Source organism: Trichoplusia ni, chromosome 13, assembly GCF_003590095.1.
Source record: "Trichoplusia ni isolate ovarian cell line Hi5 chromosome 13, tn1, whole genome shotgun sequence".
NCBI classification, from domain to species: domain Eukaryota; kingdom Metazoa; phylum Arthropoda; class Insecta; order Lepidoptera; family Noctuidae; genus Trichoplusia; species Trichoplusia ni.
The window spans coordinates 9,083,499-9,094,320 of NC_039490.1; the positions used below are offsets into that span (position 1 = coordinate 9,083,499).

A 10,822-nucleotide genomic window follows, 5' to 3' on the forward strand; every position below is an offset into this window, starting at 1 on the left:
TTAATGCAAATTTGAAATATACATGTTGCATGTATAACAATAGGCTTGTAAAATTCCCACTACTGGGCAAAATACGATAAACCTAGGTAAAATAACCAGAAATCTTCGAATGTTACATTAGTCACGACTACGTCCAACCCCACTGTTGGGCATAACGCCCACGTTTCACAAAGTGCTAGCCCCTCGGGGACCTTATATTTGATGCCTTCGATTAAAACCGAGAGTGCCATTACTTAAATAATATTTCTATTTACTTTTTGATATTTCGTGCCTTTGAACAAATATTTATAAAAATGTTTTTGGGGCTGTATTTAAACAAAATTAGCTTTCAATGGATTCAAAATAAAATAAAAAACAAACAAAAACTACAGCTTTACAATGGTAGCCATTAATATTAAATTTTGAAAACCCGTCTAGTTCTATACCGCGGCAACTATAGCTTAACTTATACAGCCCTTTTATAAAACCAATGTGCCATTTGCTAAATATATTTAATTTTATAAATAATATTCATTTATTAAAGTTAAATTAAAAACTAACTGGATTCTCGGCGACCTGTATTTAAAAACTAACTAATTTATTGAAAATAACCCTATTTATAACATTAAAATAATTATTAGACTGGTTTTAAGGCAATTTTGTAATATAAAGCAGCTAAAAACTTTATAAAAGGACGCCGAGATTATAACAGTGATTAAAAGGTGCAATTATTTTATAAATATACTAAAAAACATAGATTTTTAATATTAAAAGTACGTGTACTAATTAAACATTTAACTTCTTAACCGACATATTTAACCAACAGTTAACCGTCGGTGGAAAAGTTAAACAAAACTTACAACAAAAAAAATAACGCATTTTTACAAAGAAATTATAAAAAAAAATGTTTATTTTTTATTTTGTAGCCTAGTGATGGTGTCGACAGGCGAGGTCTCGTGAAAATGTTGTATTTACGAATATTAAAAACTAGATGTAGTTAACATATATTTTAACAAGTAGCTCGCACTCAATCCGACATTTACAACATGTAGGATTGTCCGACAAACGAAAAAATAAGTTTAATTTACGCACGTGCCTTACAGATGCGCAGCTTAATTTTATATACAATCTTATAAATATACAATGTATAATTATGTATTGAATATAACTTTATTTATAATGTATTACTCTCTTAGTATATGTGCCCGCGGAAGCGATTCGTCCACTGAAGGTAAATTAACACCAACTCTCTTAGATTAACGTATAATTATGTAGGAATATTATACTTATAATAGACATCCATATATAAAAATCCGACAGCAAAAAATGTCGGTAAAATTGTGTCGAAAGTAATTTTAAGATGTAGGATTTTGTATTTTTGTGTCTGTTTACCAAAACATTGATATTACAAATGTAGGGTTTGTTTCGGAATCTATGGGTGCCATAAATGTATATTTAAAGGAGTATGCAAACACCTAAAGTCACATTGTGGGAGAGAGAGAGTGCTATACATGTATCAGTCTGTCTCGCTTCCACAATTGCGACTTTTGCTTTGGGACGTGTTGGTAGGTGTCCTAAATAGGGATGATGACAATTTCACAGTCCTTGGAGATTAATGAATAATTATGATTACGTATTATTTATTGTGTCCCGCAAAACAGAATGGTTCTGACGTCACTATTGTGTATAAGTTTAACGATATTATTACGTCACAAGCACCCTCCCGTAAACGTTACCTTTTACAAGTTTTGTTGATCAGATGAAGGCAAATATACTAGTCTAATATTATTTAATGATCTAACTGAGGGTCTAAATAGATTTTTACTTTTTTATACCAGTCATCATCCCTCACGTAGTTTCTGATTTTCTAACTATATATAGATGTATCCCTAATAGATGATGTAGTGAAGCGGTAACCACGGATTGCTCCGTGAATGGCTATTACGTGTCTTATTAATATTAGTAATACTATTGTAATCGTATTCTCTAAGATATGTGTGTTTAAAGCGTTTTAAAATGTCCAAATATAATGTCAAAATGTGTATAATTTTTCTACATGTCGGATTTGGTATAGAAATCCGACATTCTAGAAAAACAAATTTAATATTCAATCGATTTTACTAGTCAGATTTCCGTTTTAATAAATCTGTCTGTCGTTAATTTGCAAAACACAATTTAATTTTGATGAAAATCAGTTAAATCCAAACAAAAAAGATTTTTTTTTTATGTCAAGTTAGACATTTAGAGCGCTTTAACAAAAAAAAATTTACTCATATTCTATACTAATTAACTAGAAACATGAAAATTGTAATTTTTGATACATAAAAATAAATAAATTAAGCTAAGTATTTGAGTACACGATTATAATCTCTTTAAAACCAAATGAAAGTAATTTACTAATATTCTATATTGTTTATTGCTTCGTCTATTTTGTTAATATTCTGTTGATTTTTATGTGCGGTAGCTAGCGTAGTCTCGATTAAGTCAATGTAATAAACTCGTAACTAATTATTATATTTGTTTCATTTGATCTCCCTGAAAACCTACCATTTACCTATACTTAATATATAAAGCTGAAGAGTTTTTTTGTTTGTTTGAACGCGCTAATCTCAGGAACTACTGGTTCAAATTGAAAAATTCTTTTTGTATTGAATAGACCATTCATCGAGGAAAGTTTTAGGCTATATACCATCACGCTGCGACTTATAGGAGCAAAGATACAATGGAAAATGTGAAAAAAACAGGGCAGGTATAAATCATAACTTATATCTTCTACCCACGGGGACGAAGTCGCGGGCAACAGCTAGTTATCTTATATGTTTCTTGGATATGTGTATTGTGTAAGTATATATTTATCGTATGAAACATGGCGTGAGTTGCTATGCCAGCCCGAACCCACTATTGCCGGTCCGACTACAATATATGAACGAAGAATTGTGCGTAGGCTTCTCAGTTACAGCATCACGCACAAATGACGGAACCAATTTCGATATATTTTGTTATGAGACTAGCTCCGGTAGCTCGCATCCTATACCTATCGAAATCCAGTAAGATGAAGCCACAAGCAACAGCTAGTCAGTTCATATGTTTGAGCTAAATTAAGAGTTTGTTTTAAATTTTAGAACAATATATTAAATAAACTTTGCAATAATGAATGCATTGTCTTTAAATAAATTCATGTGAAATTATTATATTCGTTATTTTGGGTGTTGTACACAAACAACGGCAACTACGCAAGTGCTACACACAAATAGGCATTTATTATAAAAACCAACATTCAGTGTGTTCGTCTGTTTCTTATTGTACATTTTCTGTCTTAACACCATAACTAATTTTAATAAAAAAATTAGGTAGTTGATACCCTGGAAACCTCTAAAATAGTTGCAAGTTTTTCTTGTGCTGATAAATTATTAAATTGTTACAGAAACGAAAAAAAATTCTACTTTAGTACAAATTAAAGACAGATCTAGGTAAATAATAATAATAAATCATTTTATTATCAGCCTACTAAGACATATATATACCTTACAGAAAAAACAACACAAAGAAAAATCAGTCAACATGTATTGGAAACAGAATGTACTATAAAACTTGACCGAACTCATTTATCATTTGAGCTAACATTGTCAAGAATAACAAAGAATTATCGCTAACTGCGCACTCTATTGTCTATAGTTAGTCATAAATTTAATTCGAACATTAGTATTGTTTAAACCCACTGATTTATTTGACTATACTATTGCTTATTATTATAGGTATTGAACGCGTCATAAAATGGCTGCGTATTAAGAAAGTTCTGGATTTATTTCTTTTAGGTTAGGTATTTTCCAAACGTGGGAAAAGCCCTCATTAAGATTTTTTGGGAGATCCACTCCAAACTCAGCCTTCGCCAACCACTAGCCAATTGACGCAATACAATCGTCATTATAGACGGCTTGTATAATTGGGTGATAGATCAGTGACTTGACATAGCCAACTGAAATGTCATTTAACGGTTGCAGAAGTTTCAATCAATTGACAACAGCTCTTTCCCGCTGTATCTTAGTTGCCGCCAAATACAAAAAAGCAGCCAACAAAATACAGCTTGATATAGCATCATAGAGGAAATAATTGGATTTTGGTAGGAAATAACTAGTAAAACAATATAAATCAATTTAGTCCGTGGATTTATTTATTTTATCACAGCAATAAAAAGTAGGGATGAGGTAAAACACTTACGATAATGAAATATATGGTAGTGGGCGCTAAAAACATCACTTGCCAGTAAAAAGCGTACGGGATAATAGGCCACCCTGATTAAAAATAATATTAATTTTACAAACATACAGACAAATTGATCTTTAAAGTAGTCCACGTAAGTCACTACCATTTGTACAAATATAATAAATATTCCATACAAATATTATTGAATTAAACAATAAATTACATTTTATGTAAATACTTTCAAATCAATGTTATTTCGACGCATATCATAGTCTGGAGGAAAACATTTTCGGTAGTGGACGCCGATTTAATATTTTGTAATAATGTTGAAAATTTATTCAATTTTGTTGTTTGTCGGCAGTGCAGTCTGTTGGGCAGGTAATTATTTTTTATAATTTATGAAAACGGTTAATTGTTTTATAATAAATACGTGCTTACTATTTTTTTTTTATTATTGCATAGTCTTTTCGAGTTTACTGCCGGTTCTTCTTTATAGCATAGAAATGGCATTTTAGAACCGCGCAACTAGAGTCATAAATATAATTGTATTAAAAAGTCTGAAAAGATCTCATTTTGAATAAAAACATTATGATTTTTATTTAATTTGTTCTTAATAAAAATCGAGTCGAGCCAATAAAAAGGTACCTATGGGTGTCAAAACCGTCGGTGGTTTTCAAATTTCATCTTGAACATATAGTAAGCTATTTTACAGGTGCCTCAGGTCCTTCGCACATCGACAGACCTTGCGACCTGGACGACCACCGCTGCATCGGCAGCGTCCTGGCTTCCTTCTCCAACTGCAAACAGACCCTGGCCGACAGGATCCAACCAGAATATAGAATCAAGAAGTTCCGCTTTGAAACTCCATACTTTAATACTTCTTATATTGACAATGACTTGATAGTCAGGAACCATGATACATGTTCTGTTGCAGCGTTCTTGTAAGTATTTTTAAACGAATTCTAAAAGAAAGGTTTTCTCAATACGTCTGTATTTCTTTTATTTTACCGTTTTTGTACACAAAGAAATAACAGTAGCACATATACCTAATGAACGAGGTGTACAAAAGTACTGCTTACTTCTTTAAATCTCTTCCTGTAGAACTGCGAAAGGACAAATAAATGAGAAAAATAGACAATAGTGTACGAGCTTATCATCATCATCAGCTCATTCGTAAACTGTTCGACATAGACTTCCCCAATTGCACGCCTTTGTGTCGTTTTTATGTTCGTGACGTCAGGGCTTCGGACTGGATGAACTGATTATGTTGATTCTTTTTGTTTCACGTAAAAATAGCTGTCATTTGGTATCAAAAATTCATTAGATATATTTGGCTTAGTAGTTTTTTATTCGGAGTCTGTTTTATGTTTTTGTATTTTCATTTTGAAGCATCAACAAGAAGTCCAAGACGGCGGTGCTGGGTATCGACTGCCGCGACCTCTACCTGGAGACCGAGCGCACCGTCATCCAGCACCGGAGCCTGCAGGAGGACAACGTGTACCACTACCACGTTAAGGCCACTTATCGTGAGTTTAAACTACTTTCAACCTTTTTTCTAGAAACTAGAAAGGAACCTGCCTAATTTTCCTCTAATAAAACCTGATTACCATGGTTTCATTATCTACTTCTATATATGTAAATAAAATGTTGTTCGTCAGTCTCGCTAAAACTCGAGAAGGGCTAAACCGATTTGGCTAATTTAGGCAGTCCAGGGAAGGTTTAAACGCTGAAAACATATGGAAAAAATGCGGTAAAGACAAAAATAAAAAAAAACAATAAACGAGCTCGTGTACTACGCAGGTGATAACGCGGGAAACAACTAGTAGCAGATATTTCTAGGGATCCCCGTACGCAAAAGATAAAATCAGAACCATTACTGAGGCTTCGTTGTCTGAACGTAGGCGTAGGCACAAAGCTGAATCTGAAATATTAATATTATTTTTCTTTAGCATAATTATGTATTCATATAATTTTTTATTTGTATACAATTAATTAAAAAATATTTAACCTTCTTAATCATCTAAAATTAGTAGCATATTTTTATAATTGCCTAATAGCACTTGGTGAAGCATTCGTGGATTACAAAAAAGCTTGTCCTTTTACACATTTCATCTATTATAGCAACTTGCCCTAACACACATTACTTGCAGCCCTGATCCGCATGACTATGAACCTGCCGACCTCTCGCAGCGCTCACGTCTGCGACCTGCCGGTCTACACGGAGGTGCCCGTCATGCCGCGCTTCCATGTCGACCCCAAAGGTAAAATATAACATGGCATACCTATGATTGAAATAACGGTTCTGCGTCTGGAAAATAACTAAGCAGATGTCTATTGAGAACACATGTTGATGCATGGTCCTACGTATTTTATTACTCTTTTTATATTCAAAGTATACTCCATTTGTTGAGGTTCTTAAAGAAGTTATTAATCTTGGATATTATTCTTGCCTAAAAACTCAGTTAAAACTGAGTCGGTGAAACGCGATTAAAATCTTAAAATGTAAAAAAACTATAAGGTAACCAAGAACGTTATTTATTGAAGCTGTTTTTGTATAAAATAACCAAGCTATCTTGCTAGCTGCTCTAGCCAGCTTATAAGAAAGTATCTTTTGCTCTCCTAAATCTTCTATCACTTTCTTGTCCAAAACTGCATTTCCATGTACAAGATCTTTCAGGACTCTTCTTAGCCAGTTCAATCAATCTATTAACACTACTAATATAACTATAACATTACAGACAGACCCACAGCGAAGGCTCTGTCGACGGACGACAGTCTTCAACTCATCTTCGAGAGAGAAAACTTCTTCTACCGAGGATATCCCTTCATCAGGATGTTCCTGGACGCACACATCTGTAACTTTGGATGCCCCAGAGAAATTCTCTAAACTTTTACACGTGTGAATATACCATTTCGTAAACCACTGCTTTGCAGTTCTCTGTTACCGTAAAACGGGGTAAATAGTTTTGGGGTAAATTGAGACGGATTTTGTAACGAGTTAAAATGATTTTGTTTTTAGATGACGGCGACTTTTGCTGTTTTGAAATTTTAAACTGTTTTTAACAGTTATTGCTGACAAAACCAAAATGTCTCTCTATTTACACTGCCAAAATTATTTACCCCATATTAATCGGTATCAAATAAGAAAAACATCTGACCCACTAAAAGAAGATACCGTGTTTTCCTATAAATAATACCTATTCTTGCTGAATAATTTTCAGATAATTTTGATATTAATGGTATTTGTAACTTATGTAAATCTAAACATTTTCATACGGAATTGCGTATATTTTGTAGAAATACTTAATAAACAAACATTTTTGTACCTTCTTTGTCGTTTTTTGACCTAACAGATTAGCCTATTGTAGAAAAGAAAATGACAATTGTCAATTGATCGATGCAATTGACATGTGTGATGTTAGGTGTCATGTGTGATGTGAGGTGACTTGTGTGATGTGAGGTGTCATGAGTAATGTGTGGTGACATGTGTGTCATGTGTGATATGAGGTGTCATGTGTGATGTGAGGTGAGATGTGTGATGTTAGGTGTCATGTGTGATGTAAGGTGACTTGTGTGATGTGACATGTGTGTCATGGGTGAAGCAAGAGTGTAGTGAGGGTGATTTTAGTTGAAGCTATAGGGTGAGTCTGGGTAAAATTTGAACCACTGTTACTGTAACTGTAAGGTTTTTACACAGGGATGCTACATTGAGGATAAACAGGACCACAAATGAAATCCAAAAAGCAGTTTTGTAAACTTTTATTTATAAAAATGTATCGAGATTAGATCTACGCGTAAGGACAGGCAAAGCGTAACAACGTCTTAAACATCTCATATCAGTGAAAAAATACTAATTTACAATAATATTATCGGGACTAATATAACGATCATATCAACACCATAATCTCACTTATTTATCGTAAGGCAGCCATTTTACATTTGCATTTATTACTAATAAGTTACTAGGAAAAGAAACTCATCAAATTGCATTATCAATCATCGATGTATGAAAACCCAACATACAAATAATGCCCATCAAAATTGTTTAATTGTGCCATGATCTTTCGAAATTCAACCTTTTATACATGTGTTTAAGTTGCTTTTAAGGATACGAAGATTTACACACGAACGTTGTTGATGTTTCATTATTGAGACATTGAAATTGTATCTTCACTTTTTATACGTCAATGTTGATAAAACAATTACATACAATTACAAATTTTCCATTCGTCAAACGATTTACAAAATTTTCAAGAAATGGATCATTTAAATAATAACTTGTATCAGAAAAGATTGAATACAAAAAAACAACTTGACACATTCCGAATTATCTACTTTGACAAACACCTTAAAGTGACAGTTCACAATGACACTTAACGACGAAAAAAATAAAGTTGCATTTAGAAATCCGAGTTGAAATATAACACTATATACATTTAAACACTTACTCCTAATAAACAATAACTTCGTCTTTTACACAACCGATTATTTCAATATACATTTTTGCATTGTATTTTGTTTCACATTATTCTGGACCAAGGCTGCCTCACTTTAGTCTAAATTTAGGCATATCACAGCCCGTAAGATAACTATTTAGAAGTCTAAAAACTCTAGACCGAGCGCTCATTGGAGACAAAGCAGCTTTGTCTGCCTCTCAACTTGTCACCAGAGAAGTGACATTTCTGAAATAGTTAACAACGTCAGCAAATATCTCTCATATATATGGAAATGATATTTGATTTTGCTAAGTTACGTGAATTTGAAACAACAAAAGTCGCAGTAGATTTGCGGTTTTGTATACGGATTTGTATACGTTCGGTATGGCCATTGTAAAATAGCAGAATCGGGGCTGTGATCGTTTACACAACTACATGTCTAGATTTAAAAGTATACGAAATCAATACCTTTGTCATTTGACCAACCTTCTAGAAATGGAATTCTTATAACAATTTATCATTATCAACAAACGGGACCAATCCTTACTCCGCGACTAACTATACGTCTTTTAAATATTTTACATACTTTAACAATCATGATTACTTTCTATAAGGCCTACGAAATGACTCGAGTCAGCATTTAAAATGACTTTCAAATTACGCATTGAAAAAAAGATACGTACGAAAAATGATTTTTTATCACTATGATAGCAACAAATTCACAATAACACCAGTTATTGTGAATGGTAACATTGACGACAGTTTTAATTTTATTAGACGCAATGAAATTTTGCACACCTAGTTAATAAGAATTAAAATTAACTGAAATAAAGATTTGACTTTATTTTTATTATTTTTCTTCGATAGATTTTTATTTATATTTAAACAGAATTTTATTGTAAACTCCAAATTACTATAATATTAATATTGTGTAGAACGCCATCTATTATTATTTGCAGGTACTATTTATTAGGAATAAACATTCATTTCTTAGTTTTAACATTTATATATATTTTCGGCAGCTGATTTATTTATTATTATTTTTTCTGTAAAAAACTAAAATTATTACGAGATATTGTCCGATTTAAGATTAATAGTTATTTATGAATAAAATATCGGCATAACAATTTTTGAATTTAATTTATTAATTTTTGAGATAATTTCGAGACGAAAAATGAGATTTCAACCGATTTAAATCTATTACTAGAAGCACCATTCCAATCTATCTAAAAAGGATATTATTTCCGCTGACACTATATGAGATTGCAACGCCCATATCTTCCATCATTGGCAACTAAACCATTGCAATAAAGTCTTGTTTTTCAACAAACTTTAAAAAAAACGACTCCCACAATAATGAATTCAATCAATAGTTTAGTTAATATTCACAAACATTCAAGTCACATGCACAAAGACACCCAGACTCAGAACAAGCATTCGTGAATCACACAAATGCTTGTCCTACGGGATTGAGCTCGCAACATGTGAGTCGGCGTGATGATCTCAACCACTCGGCTATCCGTGTCCAAAGAAATGTTAATAAAGACTAGTTATTTGAAAGACTGTTTTGAAACTTGTTTTGTTGCTAGTGAGCCTATTTCAGTATGTTACTTTACTAAGTGACATTCCAAAATGTCACTTGTCCCTACATTCCACTTGCCAATGATAAAGATAGTTTCACTTTGGAGTTTATTCAGACATGTTATTTAGTTCATATTTCTTTACCTATACGTCGTTTTCTAATTATTATTAATAAAATTCACCAAAGAACAAATATATTAACTTTCCCTCGTCCAATATTCTACTATTCCTACATATAATCGTAGCAAATTTGCTAAGATACATGGACGCCGTTTTTATAACGTATATTTGTTAATACATTTTGTTAGCAAAGATTCAAAACCTCTGTTTCTAAATCTCTGTTGTCTGTCAATCTGAAAGCAGGCTGTATCACAAAAACCATGATTGCTAGACAGTTATTTTTTTTTTCCGGTTAGAGAGTATATTTCCCTTAACACGACGAGTGTCTTATTTTAGCAATTTGCTAAGATTATAACATACAGTATGCTAACAAAACCAAACCAAAGACTAAATTAATAGAATTAAAATGACTACAAACTTATCTGCACCGGTGACGGTGGCGCTAGTGGCGCGATCATTACTTCAAAAGCTACTATATTTGTTCGACAACATTTTAGTTCTAT

The 10,822-nt window shown here is 32.5% G+C and overlaps 1 protein-coding gene across 1 annotated transcript; it reads left to right on the top strand.

The window, feature by feature from the left end:
- Positions 1-4,331: 4,331 nt before the first annotated feature.
- Positions 4,332-7,349, top strand: LOC113500351 (fibrohexamerin-like). The gene is made up of 5 exons (XM_026881110.1): positions 4,332-4,560; positions 4,895-5,123; positions 5,572-5,708; positions 6,333-6,443; positions 6,921-7,349. Exons 1-5 carry the CDS (start codon positions 4,506-4,508, stop codon positions 7,067-7,069), a joined length of 681 nt encoding a protein of 226 aa, XP_026736911.1. The 5' UTR covers positions 4,332-4,505; the 3' UTR covers positions 7,070-7,349.
- The last annotated feature ends 3,473 nt before the right edge of the window (positions 7,350-10,822 follow it).